Here is a 14,431-nt window from a genome sequence, read left to right on the forward strand (position 1 = left end):
TGGGAAATCCCATGGACAGAGGAGCATAGCGGGTTACAGTCCAGGGGGCCAATTAAGAGCACACCCACCCACCCACTCTACTTCTCAAGTCAAGCTTGTTTCATACTTGAGAGCCTTCATGGACCAGGGAAGGGGTGTGATACCTAACACTTTTTTTCTTTAACCTTATTTCCCCTTCTAGTCACTGATGGCTGTTTGTGGCCCTTGGGGACAGAGCTGTAAGGAGCCACACAAGTCTCATTCCAGTGGTGCAGTTGTAATATGCATTGCTACTATCTGATGGATGCAAGATTGCCAACTAGCTTTCAAGGCACGTCTTTGTGGGCTTTTGAACAATTCCTCTTAGGGACCTCTGGGAATAGTTATGCTGATGATGGCCATGCTTCCCCTGGCAGGATGTTTGAGTTGTTTTCAGCTGTCTTTCCTGCCTCTGGGCTTCCGGCATTCCACCCCACTGTTAGGATCACAGTGCCTCCCTGGGTAACCTCTTCAGTATCCTCTGTTAGAAAACAATCAGTCCCTCCTATGGGCTCACGATCTGTTTTCATAGAAACAAAGTCTTAGCGTTGTGGAAGTATCACCTGATGATAGACCTCTTTGCTTTACAATTCCAGGGGTAGCTGTTCTTATTTCTCTCAAAATCAAAGGCCCGCGCCTCCTCTGATATTTCTGAGCCACCCTTCTTTCCTTAATCTGGTGCCTTTGGGTAAGCTCCATTCCAGCGTTGGGTAGGAGGAGATGCAAGGTGTTCTGGTGACTCTCTCTGGAGCAGTCCTCCATAGTCATCGTCTTACCTGCTCCAGTTCAGCTGGAAATGAGCAGCGGGCTCCTGACTGAGAATGGCTTCAGCTGACCTCTCATCAAGTCCTGAATATATGCTCAGTGCCCTGTAACCAACAGCTGCCTTTAGCTTTCAGGATTTCAGCTAAAACTGAGACACTTTCATTTTAATATCTTATCATAATAGTGTTTTTAAAACTCTCAGTTAGATGGTTACATTAAAGCTCATATTTGTGCAGTCTAGTAAATAAAGTACCTGTTAGTGGTAAACTAGGAATATCTGATTAAAATATGTAGTGGCAAGATCTTAAGGTGCCTTGAATTTTTTTACTTGGGGTGTACACTAATAAATGATAGTGTCACTTCTCCAATTTGGTGGGTATTTTTATTATTAAAACCAATAATTTCTAGTTTAATTTGAAGTTCATGAGTAGCTAGACTGTAATAAGTTACTTTACCTTCAAAACATCATTCAGAGTCTTGTGTCTGCTTAATAAATATGCTTAAGTACCACATCTGACATAGGGATCTCCCCCCAACTGTAAAGATAAGTTATCTCAAATCTGTGGTATTCTGCTAGGATAGAAAGGAATAAGTATAGCTTTTTACAGATATAAGATGTGCTGAATTTTGCCCTTATTCCTGGCAGAGCCTCTACTGTGAAAGCCATTTTTTTTTTCCTCCTAATTTTCTACTTGGTGATCTTTTCACTGTGGTTTGTCACTCATGATTAATATATATATGACTTTTTAATGACCACTTTTAGTAATAGAAATGAGTTTATACTTATATAAAAGAGAAAGTTCATATACATTTTGTGAAGTATTTTATTTGTGGTTGTTTTACGTTTAGAATTTAAACAATAATTTATCTTCCCTTTTTTTAATAAGTATAAGAAGGAGTGAGGATTCAGGATTAGTAGGGTCTGCAGCTTATGCAGTTTGGAAATTCTCTCTAAGGAAAAGAAAACAAAATTACAAACACAAAATTAAACTCAAAAGAAAATCTATATTTAAAATAAAAATAGTCATAAGAAATTATAAATTTTAAAGCTGACAGGTACTACAAAGCACAACAAAATCTAGAAAAACAGAAAAAAGAAACCTTGCTCTCCCTTCTCTGTGTCCTTACTTGTGGGGTGAATGGCAGTATCATGATGCCTCTTCTGGGGTGTCCCGTCATCTCACGCCCGGCTGGATGCGGATGTATTCCTGGTAGCAGCCCTGCACTGGGATGACTAGCAAGAACATAACTATACCCAGAAGTGACTGGGAACCATGTAAATGTATCATTAAATCCAAATAAAACTATATCTTCAACTCAGCTTCCCCTTAGCTAGATCTCAAAACAGTTCATGCCCATTTCAGTATCACTCAATGCAAGGAGAAGTGTGATGGAGCAGAAGAAGGTGTGGAAAGAAAGAATGATCCTAACTGATGATGTTCAAACATCTTGTTTGGCAAGTTTTATGAAAACATACGATTGCGTTGTTAAGATGCTTTTGGTGGCCAGTGCATCTGCAAGGCTCTGAGGTTTAAGTTTTGTTAGCTTCTGTTACTTCTGAGGGGAAAATGTGAGTAACTGAATATTCCAGATGCTTAAAGGAACCATAAGAATCCATGTTTCTTACATTTTTTTTTACATTCTTCTAAATTACTATCCAAACTCATTCTTTCATGTTTTTAATGTTAACATTAAACTAGATAAAGGAAAAATGTGTAAATATTTTATACTTTTCATGTTTTGAATAAATTGTGTACTTAATTATTAGAAAAACATATTCCAGCTCAGTTCAGTCGTTCAGTCATGTCTGACTCTTTGCAACCCCATGGACTGCAGCACAACAGGCCTCCCTGTCCATCACCAGTTCCCGGAGTTTACTCAAACTCAAATTCATTGAGTCGGTGATGCCATCCAACCATTACATCCTCTGTCGTTCCCTTCTCCCACCTTCAGTCTTTCCCAGCACCAGAGTCTTTTCCAGTGAGTCAGCTCTTTGCATCGGGTGGCCAGAGTATTGGAGTTTCAGCTTCAGCATCAGTCCTTCCAATGAATATCAGGACTGATTTCCTTTAGGATGGACTGGTTGAATCTCTTTGCAGTCTAAGGGACTCTCTAAGTCCTCTCCAACACTATAGTTCAAAAGCATCAATTCTTTGGCACTCAGCTTTCTTTATAGTTCAACTCTCACATCCATACATGACTACTGGAAAACCCATAGCTTTGACTAGACAGACCTTTGTTGGCAAAGTAATGTCTCTACCTTTTAATATGCTGTCTAGGTTGGTCATAACTTTTCTTCCAAGGAGCAAGTGTCTTTTAATTTCATGGCTGCAGTCACCATCTGCCATGATTTTGGAGCCCCCACAAAAATAAAGTCTGTCACTGTTTCCACTTTTTCCCCATCTATTTGCCATGAAGTGATGGGACTAGATGCCATGATCTTAGTTTTCTGAATGTTGAGTTTTAAGCCAACTTTTCACTCTCCTCTTTCACTTTCATCAAAAGACTCTTCAGGTCCTCTTCTCTTTCTGCCATAAGGGTGGTGTCATCTGCATGCTGCTGCTGCTGCTAAGTCACTTCAGTCATATCTGACTCTGTGTGACCCCAGAGATGGCAGCCCATCAGGCTCCCCCATCCCTGGGATTCTCCAGGCAAGAACACTGGAGTGGGTTGCCATTTCCCTCTCCATATCTGAGGTTATTGCTATTTCTCCAAGCAATCTTGATTCCAGCTTGTGTTTCATCCAGTCCAGCATTTCTCATGATGTATTCAGCATATATTTTTTCCTGGGCTCCAGAATCACTGCAGATGGTGACTGCAGCCATGACATTAAAAGACACTTGCTTCTTAGAAGAAAAGTTATGACCAACCTAGACAACATATTAAAAAGCAGAGACATTACTTTGCCAGCAAAGATCTAGCTAGTCAAAGATATGGTTTTTCCAGTAGTTATGTATGGATGTGAGAATTGGTCTATAAAGAAAGCTGAGCACCAAGGAGTTGATGCTTTTGAACTGTGGTGTTGGAGAGAGTCCTTGAGAGTCCCTTGGACTGCAAGGAGATCCAACCAGTCCATCCTAAAGGAAATCAGTCCTGAATATTCATTGGAAGAACTGATGCTGAAGCTGAAACTCCAATACTTTGGCCACCTGATGTAAAGAACTGACTCATTGGAAAAGACCCTGATTCTGGGGAAGATTGAAGGCGGGAGGAAAAGGGTACGACAGAGGATGAGATGGTTGGAGGGCATCACTGACTCAATGGACATGAGTTTGAGTAAACTCCGGGAGTTGGTGATAGACAGGGAGGCCTGGCATGCTGCAGTCCATGGGGTCGCAAAGAGTCGGACATGACTGAGCGACTGAACTGAACTTTGTATATTTAAATAGGCAGGGTGACAATATACAGCCTTGACGTACTCCTTTCCCAATTTGGAACCAGTCTGTTGTTCCATGTCCAGTTCTAACTGTTGCTTCTTGACCTGCCAACAGATTTCTCAGGAGGCAGGTCAGGTGGTCTGGTATTCCCATCTCTTTCAGAATTTTCCACAGTTTGTTGTGATCCACATAGTCAAAGGCTTTGGTGTAGTGAATAAAGCAGATATAGATGTTTTTCTGGAAGTCTCTTGCTTTTTCAGTGATCCAACGGATGTTGGAAAAACATATTTAAGGACAGCAAAATATGTTGACCACAATAAGAAAAGCTAAAAATGAACAGCACATCCATGATGTAAATGCTCTCTTGTTTTACTGTGCATCTGCCTGTAAATCATCTGGGCCAGTGGAAAAAAATGGTACAGTGTGGACTGCATATGTTTTGTTTCCCTTCTGGGTCCATTTAGTCTCTAGGTAGTAAGTTTGAAAGATTTAATGCAACATGTCTCAAGTGATTTAACTGTTTCCTAAACAGGAAATTGGAATTGTGCAGCAACTCCTTCCAAAACAAGTAGAATTGCACCTGGGGCGAGTGCCGTGGTCTCGACCAACTTGTGGAAACTGAAGGCAGAATGACATAGAAAATTTATCTCATTGCCTCTTTCCAGGAGTATAATTAGAATATTTTTTTAAAAAAACTTGGATGGATTAAATTATTGGTGTATAAGTAATATAGAGATACATGAAAATATCTTTAATTATTTATATGTTCTGAATAGTACCCTCATAACTTGTTTCTATAGGGATTCGTCTTTTATATTAACAATCACTTAAGACATAATAGTTTAAAAATGGTACCGTTGACAGGCAGCCGTATGTTGTGTGTGAGCTCTGACACCTCGTGTCCTAAATGTGTCACCTTGGCACATTTTGCTCTCCTCCTGTGGACGAGTCCTGATCGTTGCCTTCTGTGGGGACTTTTCCTGGCTATCTGCCTGTTCTGGATACCACCCTTCTTTTCTTAGGCTTCTGGTTTGCTTTTCCTGATGGACTCCTGGCGACCCTTGCAGTACTAGACCGATGCCCTAGAACACGCGGCGAGTGATACTGCCATTTTAGCAGAACGGTGGACACGCAGGCAGGCAGGGGCTCCCCCTTGAGAGGGAGACGGCAGCGCCATCAGAGCTTGTGGACTTCGGAGGAGAGCTGGCTGAGTTCACTTAGTGCTCTAAGGGCGCCATCGGGGCTTCCTGTCCACCCTCTTATCATCTGGAGGAAATCCACACTCCAGCCACAGTCTCCTGTTTAGAGCCCTGTGTCTGGGTTCTACACAGTTACACTCCCACTTCCCGTCCCAAGGGATAACAGCTCAGTTCAAATTCCTCAGCTGATTGGTTACCCACACCTAGTGAGAGGCTTACTAAGAGACTCCCCTAAGACTTCTGTTAGGTCTGATTGGAGTGTTCCCATCTCCTCACTATATTTTTGGTGGCTATGTAGATATTCTGTATAATCAGATATTAAACATTTATATGAAAATATTTTGTGTAACTTAATGTTTACTATTTGCAATTTTAAAAGTTCTGTAACATTGTATTCTCATTTAAATTGCTGCTGAACAGAAGCCTGATAAGGAATTTTTTCTTGTCTTACATTTGCATAATTTTGTTTAAAGCATTATTTTCATAGCAGATAGAACGTCATGTCTCTGAATGAATGCCATTATTGTGGTGGAAGAGGGAAGTTTCTTTTCCTGCAGGGCAGCATTAGAATGGTTGTATCAGATTTCACTATTTATTCCTTTACAGATATAGCAAATAGGCCAAATATATCATCTACCAACTCCCTCTAAAATAATAATATATGATAAATTATTTATCAGAACAGCATTTATTTTGGATGTGTGAAATGGATGAAAGAATATCATTAGTTTATATGTAACTGGTTAACTTGTTTAAAAGTTTTACATTTATGCAAATAAAAAATTTTCTTTGATTCTTTTTGTTGTTCAGTTGCTCAGTCATGTCTGACTCTTTGCGACCCCGTGAACTGCACATGCCAAGCTTCTCTGTCCTTCACCATCTCTCAGAGGTTGCTCAAGCTCATGTCCATCGAATCAGTGATGCCACTGACTGTATTCTTTATTTTGAGCTATTTAAAGTACACCATGAGATTGAATAACTATGAGTTTTTGTCCATATTTGATTTTGTCTCTGTCTGACCATTGATATCAGTGGTTCTCTCACTATTTCAGTTATCAATGGCCTGAATAGCATAATCATATGATTTTATGGAAAATCAATTTTTATGTTAAAATGCATGTAGAATGAATAATATTGGATGGAATTAGTATACTTTTCATATATCTTTTAGAAATCTAGTTCTTTTAAAGTTGGACAGATTTTTTTTTTAAAATAATGATGCTATAATTTATTGATGTCCTACTTTTTTTTTCCAGATACTGTACCTGATGCTAGATATTTTATGCCCATTTGATAAATTATTTTTTGAGAGGTCTGGGAACTTTGACATCCAGTTGATAATAAGTGAAAGAACCAGAGAGCAATTCTTGTCTGCTCTGCTCTAAAACCTGAGATCTTCCTCTCCCTCCAGGATATTAGTGGGCACAGAACTGATGGAGGGTGACCAATACCTGATGTCAGAAAGAATCTAGGTCAAGTGCAGAGTTTAAAAAATCAGTTTTATGGTGTGGATTAAAAATAGTTCAAAATAAAAGAGTGATGTGGAAGTATAATGTTTAATTATGAGTTTAAAAATCCTTTTGTTGAATGAATATGACAGCTTCAAATCCATATACATCATGTTCAGGTTTTGTAATGAAGTGAACCGTTAAATAGTTCCTTTTAACTTACAGTGCAGTTTTAAATATGACCTACTTAAATGGACAGAATTTATTTTTCTACCAGAGGAAGGCCTCATTTAACGAGAAGTAATCTCTCTAACAAGAAAAATATATTCAGAATGTAATTCCAGAACCTCCAGGAATAAGACTTCTATCTAAGTAACCACATAATAGTGTTCCAGAATCTGATTATTACAGTCCATCTTTTATTCAGAGAAGATCTCTTCACATTCTTACTGCCAGGTTATTTGTGATTACTTTATATTTTCATATCCTTGTTGGAGAAACTCAAAGCAATAAGAAATGGCAACAACAACAACAAAAACTGTGAAGAAATAGAAAAACTATAATAAACAGATGCAGAGGTATACACTGTGCAGTAGTTCACGTAACATGTTTAATCCACCTTCTTCTGAGAATGGATAGCCAGTCAGGTTTCGTTTTAGAAGGAGAATAGGAGAGTCTCTTATTTGAGGCTGTAGTTTCTTACAAACTGAACAAATGTGAAAAAAGTTGAGAATCAGGTTGGGCTGGTTGTAGTGCAGAAGCCAGAGAAGCAGGATTAAATGGACAGATCTGAGGCTCTGGTCTCCCACTGGAGCTCAGGGCCAAGGAAGAACAAGGAAACAGGAGGAGTGCAAGCTGCAGCTTAGGGTGGGAGCCCCGAAGGCCAGCAGAACAGAAAGGAGTGATGGAGCTGGATTTTAAACTTCCCATTTTCCTGGGCTTCAGGGGTGACCCCTGCTTAATTTCCATATAAGGTTGTTTTAAGAGTGATGATCTCTTTGTAAGGAGAACGAACTGGAAGAGTTAAACCTTGGGCGTAGCAGATCCATGCCTTCCTTAGGCTGTAGGTTTACACTCGTATGTGTGTACGTGTGTGTGCCTGTGTGTGGTGGTGGGTGCGTTTGGGGAAGGAGGTGGTAAGTGACTGATGATTAGAGACTGAGCTCAACCCACTGCCCAAACCATCCTTTGGCTTTGCCCATGCTGCAGCATGATTGCACACAGAGGGACCGGGCAGACAAGCATACAGGGCAGCTACCTGTGGCTTCTCACACCTCATCAGGCCTCTGAGGATGTCGCTTAAATACAGCAGAATAATAACTAAAGCTAAAATGGTGACCCTGTGGTGTCAAAGATATTAAATTGTGTATCCTCAGTGTAAAAGACTAACCCCCCCCCAAAAGAGGTTTACCTTTTAAAACTTTGTCATTTTTGTGGGACAGTTACTTTTGAAATTTACTTTCTGATAAAAACTCATTCCCTGATGCTACCAGATAAGTAAGCTGTTGCTCTGTGTAGCTTTAGTAATACTCCTGTTGCTTTGTGAAGGTGATTCAAGGATAGCACTTTAAGTTCACTTGTGATCAGTTATTTTGCATAGAGCTTAAAATTTGATTTGAAACAGGAGTGAAGGATGTATTTCATTAAGTCCAAATTCAAATTTTTGACCTCACTTGAAATAAAATATCTGAAGTCAAAGTATTAAAAAGTACCTTAAAACTGGGAAGAAACAACTACATTTTCTCAAAATTCTCAGAAACTTTTGTAATATCTAGAGTTCTCTGTTCTGGATAATACTAGTCCCCACTTATTCTGTGTCTAAACTGGACAATGTTATATTTTCCTTACGGCATTTTTATGTGATAGGTCTTCAACCATATATTGCTAACAGCATGTACCTTGTCACACCTGACAAGATTGCAGCCTGAAGGGCTGTACGTTTATTCGTATTGTGGACTTGAGCTTCCAAAGAAGAATAAAGCCAAACTATTATAGGTTGAGTACTTTAATAAATATTAAATGATAAATGAAGCTGGTTCTGCACTATCTGCAGGGTGTGTGGATAATAAAAGAAAATCTTCAAATGGTGATATGTAGTATTATGGATATCTTTCTTGCCTTTTTTGATCTGTTTTTGCCTCTTGCCATCGTAGTTGTAATTGCTGGGAATGAGGAGGTAGGGTGTATAATTATTGTTGCCCCCTGAATGAAAAGTAAAGGAAATGTTAAATGTAACACTAATTCTTCTCTTTAGCAGGATGAATACAGAAGTGTGCTTTTGGTAATAATAGGTGCTTAATAACTCCTCCTCACCTACCTACTCCCTCGAAAGTCATGAACTTGATGTTGAATGTGGAGCACGCCAGGCAGTACACATTCCCATTTAATGAAAACTGTAGTTCTGTCATCATGTCTGAGATGTCACAACATCCCCCCACAGAAGAGTGCAGAATGCCTTGTGACTCATGGGAGATCTCTAAGTTATGTGATTGTATGGAAGAAAAAGTACGTGAACCCGGGTATCAGAAAGAGACTCATGAAACCTCAGTCCTCGTAGTCAGAGGTGGCACGCAGCCTCTAAGGTGATCTTGACAATCCTTACTTCCTGCTGTTCCTGCTCTTGTGTAACTATTTCCCCTTAAAAAGTAAGCCAGCTTAGTGACTGACTGCTTTTTTTTTTTTTTTAATTGGAGGCTAATTACTTTACAATATTGTAGTGTTTTTTTTGCCATACATTGACATGGATCTGCCACGGTTGTACACGTGTTCCCCATCCTGAACCCCCCTCCCTCCTCCATCCCCATTTCATCCCTCTGGGTCATCCCAGTGCACCAGCCCCAAGCACCCTGTCTCATGCATTGAACCTGGACTGGTGATCTGTTTCACAAAGGATAATATACACGTTTCAATGCTACCCTCTTAAATCATCCCACACTTGCCTTCTCCCACAGAGTCCAAAAGACTGTTCTTTACATCTGTGTCTTTTTGCTGTTTCACATATAGGGTCATTGTTACCATCTTTCTAAATTCCATATATATGCGTTAGTATACGGTACTGGTATTTTTCTTTCTGGCTTGCTTCACTCTGTAGGCTCCAGTTTCATCCACCTCATTAGAACTGATTCGAATGTATTCTTTTTAATGGCTGAGTAATACTCCATTGTGTATGTGTACCAGAGCTTTCTTATCCATTCATCTGCTGATGGACATCTAGGTTGTTTCCATGTCCTGGCTATTATAAACAGTGCTGCAGTGAACATTGGGGTACATGTGTCTCTTTCAATTCTGATTTCCTCTGTGTGTATGCCCGGAAGTGGAATTGCTGGGGACAGGGAGGCCTGGTGTGCTGCGATTCATGGCCTCGCAAAGAGTCAGACACAACTGAGCGACTGAACTGAACTGAACTGAATGGCAGTTCTATGTCCAGTTTTTTAAGGAATCTCCACACTGTTCTCCATAGTGGCTGTACTAGTTTGCATTCCCACCAACAGTGTAAGAGGGTTCCTTTTTCTACACACCCTCTCTAGCATTTATTGCTTGTAGACTTTTGGATCGCAGCCATTCTGACCGGCGTGAAATGGTACCTCATTGTGGTTTTGATTAGCATTTCTCTGATAATGAGTGATGCTGAGCATCTTTTCATGTGTTTGTTAGCCATCTGTATGTCTTCTTTGGAGAAATGTGTTTAGTTCTTTGGCTCATTTTTTGATTGGGTCATTTATTTTTCTGGAATTGAGTTGCAGGAGCTGCTTGTATATTTTTGAGATTAATTCTTTGTCAGTTGCTCCGTTTGCTATTATTTTCTCCCATTCTGAAGGCTGTCTTTTCACCTTGCTTATAGTTTCCTTCGTTGTGCGAAAGCTTTTAAGTTTAATTAGGTCCCATTTGTTTATTTTTGCTTTTATTTCCATTACTCTGGAAGGTAGGTCATAGAGGATCCTGCTGTGATTTATGTCAGAGAGAGTTTTGCCTATGTTCTCCTCTAGGAGTTTTATAGTTTCTGGTCTTACATTTAGATCTTTAATCCATTTTGAGTTTATTTTTGTGGATGGTGTTAGAAAGTGTTCTAGTTTCATTCTTTTACAAGTGGTTGACCAGTTTTCCCAGCACCACTTGTTAAAGAGAGTGTCTTTTCTCCACTGTGTATTCTTGCCTCCTTTGTCAAAGATAAGGTGCATGGGTTTATCTCTGGGCTTTCGTGGCAAGTGTGGTGGTTGTCACTTCATGATTAGGCTAGACAAATAGGGACTTCCTTTTGCTAGCAGTTTCTTTCCTTTGGTGGCTTTGATGAAGCAAGTTGCCATGTTGGCATGTGGCAAGAAAGTGAGGGCAGCCTCCAGTCAGTGGCCAGCTAGGAAGCTGAGGCCCTCAGCTCAGCAGCTCTTGGGGAACTAAATACTACCCCCAGCTAGGGGCTCAGAAGCAGATCCTGCCCAGTCAAGATTCTCGATGGTACCCCAACCCTGGCTGATACCTTCATGGCATCTTGTGAGAAACCCTAAAACAAAGGGCTCACTTAAAATATGCCCATGTTCCAGATGCACAGAAAATTCAAGATTAAAAATACATATTGTTTTAAGCTTCTAAGTTTGTAGTACTTGGTTTTATAGTGATGGAAAGCTGATACTTCTGTCTGTTAGTTAGCTAGAGGCTGCCATAACAAAGTGCCACAGACTAAGCCTGAATGATAGAAATTTGTTTACTCAAATTATAGAGGCCTCTTTGTGGTTTGTAGATGTCCATCTTCTCCCTGTGACTTCACGTGGTCTTCCCTCTTGGCACATCTGTGTCCTAAACTCCTTTTCCTTTAAGAACACCAGTCATATTGCATTAGGGTCCACCCTTAATTACCTCATTTTAACTTAATTATTCCCTTTAAAAACAATACCTCCAAATACAGTCCCATTCTAAGGTACTAGAGGTTAGGAGTTCAACATAGAAAATTTACAGGGACACAGTCCATAAGAATAGGCTATATAAAATTCTATGTTTATCTCTACAGCTAAAACTTGATACCACTCACTTATTGTCCATAAAGGTCTTTTGCTACCTTCTTGTTCATTTTCACTTAATTGTAGGTGTATCAGATGATGTATAGCTCACATGGTTTAGCATATATGTTTGCATTTTCCTGTCTCCATTACAAAAATTATAATTCCTATAAGTATATGCTTTCCATATGCTTCATGTGTATTACTTCTGCAGTATTTAAGATGGTGTTAGATGCGTCTTTAAAATCTAGTTTAACATTTTGTGTTCGTTTGTATATGCTGGAGTTGGAAAATCAGCACTTAAGCGTCTATTGTTACCAAAAGCACAGCAAATTAAAGATTGGTTCAGGCAAGAGTTATCACTGAATGCTAAATGAAGAGGGAAATTTTTATGAAAAGCAAGATGTTTTCATGATCTTAAAATCATGAAAAAAAGATCTAAAAATTCTTCCCACATACTTTTTAGTTACAAAAGAAAATTAAAAAGATAATTAAAGAAATTCAGCAGCACCTTGACCTGGTTATCATTACTTTTGAGGAGTGGTTGGACAGTGTGTACATACACATGTGAGAGCCTGAGAAGGATAATGTTCTAGCTGAGAACACATAGCCTTAATCATATCATGAGCGATCGTTTGACAAAACCAAAAACCAAAATGAGAAATATTCTCTTTGAAAAATAGACATGATGGTATTCTTCAGAAATGTCAGGTCACAAAAGATAAAGGGAAACTGTGGAAATATTCCAGACTAAAGGAGCTAAAGAGAAATGACAACTAAATGCCGTATTTGACCCTAGACTGGACCTTGCAATAAAGGGAAAAAAATGCTATAAGGGACATCCTTGGGTTAAATCGACAAAATGGGAGTGTGAATGGTAAATTATTGTCTTATTGTTAAATTTGTGGAAGTTGATAACATACTGTGATTGTAAGAGAATATTCACAGTTCTTGGTAATGCACACTGAAATTTTAGGGGTAAAGGACCTTAATGTTTATTAACTTACCTTCAAATGGTTCTTTTGTTTATAAACATACATATATATTTGTATACACATGTGTCAATTAGGTAAATATGTATAGATACACATGATCATATACATGGAGGACACGTAAAATTGTGTAAAAAATGGGTAAAATGTTAATAATATATCTGAATAAACAGTACCTAGGATTTGGGGGAACTATTCTTGGTCCTTCAGTTTTCTGTAAGTTTCAGTTATTTCCTAATAAATGTTTAAAAATTAAACACAGTCACTTATGTTAATATAATAGGTTCATTATTAAGTGAATTTATAAATATCTGTTAAAGTTTATCTCAGTTTTATTTCTAATAAGCATTAATAGATCTAATCGACGTAATCAAAAGCTTTGTTGGGGGGTTCCCAGATACTTTATGAGTGTGAAGGGGTTCTGAGCCCAGAGTGTGAGGACAATTGGCATAAACTGTGTGGGGTGGTTAGGTAGATGGCCCCCTCGGTCTCTTGAGGCCGTGACACTAGTTAGTAAGAGCAGATTGGTAGATGGCAGTAACTAATTTTATGATCTTAACCTTTCTCTGCCTTAGTTTTTGTTCTTGTAAAGTAGGGATAATAAGATTGCCTATCTTAGAGGGCTGTTGTAAGGTTTAAATCAGGTCTTTGATGTAAGGACTTTCAGGTCTTTCAATAAGGAGCACTCTACAACACTATTCTTACTGGCAACATGTGTTTCTGCTATGTTTTTACTTCTCTCTCTGTTACTTGTTTTGTGCTTTGGCTAGTGATTTTGGTTATAATTATGTGCATATGAACTACTATAAAGAAACCAAAGGAGAGTATCAGATAGTTTTTAAAATGCAAGTTTACAGTAATCTCTGTGCCCCTTCAAAGAAATGGTTAGGGATATGGAGAAGGGTGGAGACGAGCAAGCAGTTTCGTGTTTGGAGTCCATGATACATGGAAAAGTATCGTACGCCTAGGAAGCTGAACCAGAAATTGTGTGGAGTAGTTGATAGAAAATATGTCTGGACAGGAAACACTTTGTTGTTAGGAATAAATTGTTACTAACCCTGTTTAGCACTGGTTCCATTGGCATTCTGATTGCTAGATAGATATCCTTTGTTTAAATGTGTATGTCCATATTGGCTAACGTTGTTTTAACAGTATATACCCAGGGTAAACATAAGAAAGAATGTTATCGTTTTGTGCCATTTTTACTGTTTTCCCCAGCTCAAATCTAAATTCAACCCTGTTCTATACTGCAATCAAACTTCAAAAAAATATTTAGATTATTAAATTATTGTGTTCACCTAATTCCCAACTTAAATGACTTAAAAGATAAATACATGTAAAGTCTTCATGTCATTTTAATATGTTGTTTATCATTGCTTCATCTTTTGGCTAAATGTAATTTATTTATTTATTTATTTATTTTAATTAGATCATCAGAAACTGGAAAGGGAAGCTAGAATCTGCCGTCTTTTGAAGCACCCCAATATTGGTAAGGAAATGTTTTCAGCGTGTTTTAAATATTAATTAAAATTTTACATAACATAATTTTACACAACTTAAGATATTTAATAAACTAGAATATTATTTGTAATTATTAACTAATAGGTTCCTAACTTTTGATATTAGTTACATTGATTCTTC

The 14,431-nt window shown here is 38.6% G+C and overlaps 1 protein-coding gene across 20 annotated transcripts in view; it reads left to right on the forward strand.

Annotated features, from left to right (window-relative positions):
• The window catches only part of CAMK2D (calcium/calmodulin dependent protein kinase II delta), a 315,281-nt gene that overhangs the window by 87,666 nt on the left and 213,184 nt on the right, over window positions 1–14,431 (forward strand). For all 20 annotated transcript variants that reach the window (XM_040237414.1, XM_040237411.1, XM_040237427.1 and 17 more), the window contains exon 3: window positions 14,220–14,279. In XM_040237414.1, the coding sequence (XP_040093348.1) occupies window positions 14,220–14,279 (60 nt within the window). The remainder of the gene's footprint in view (window positions 1–14,219; window positions 14,280–14,431) is intronic.

The sequence above is a fragment of the Oryx dammah genome, unplaced genomic scaffold, assembly GCF_014754425.2.
Source record: "Oryx dammah isolate SB20612 unplaced genomic scaffold, SCBI_Odam_1.1 HiC_scaffold_3, whole genome shotgun sequence".
Lineage (NCBI taxonomy): Eukaryota > Metazoa > Chordata > Mammalia > Artiodactyla > Bovidae > Oryx > Oryx dammah.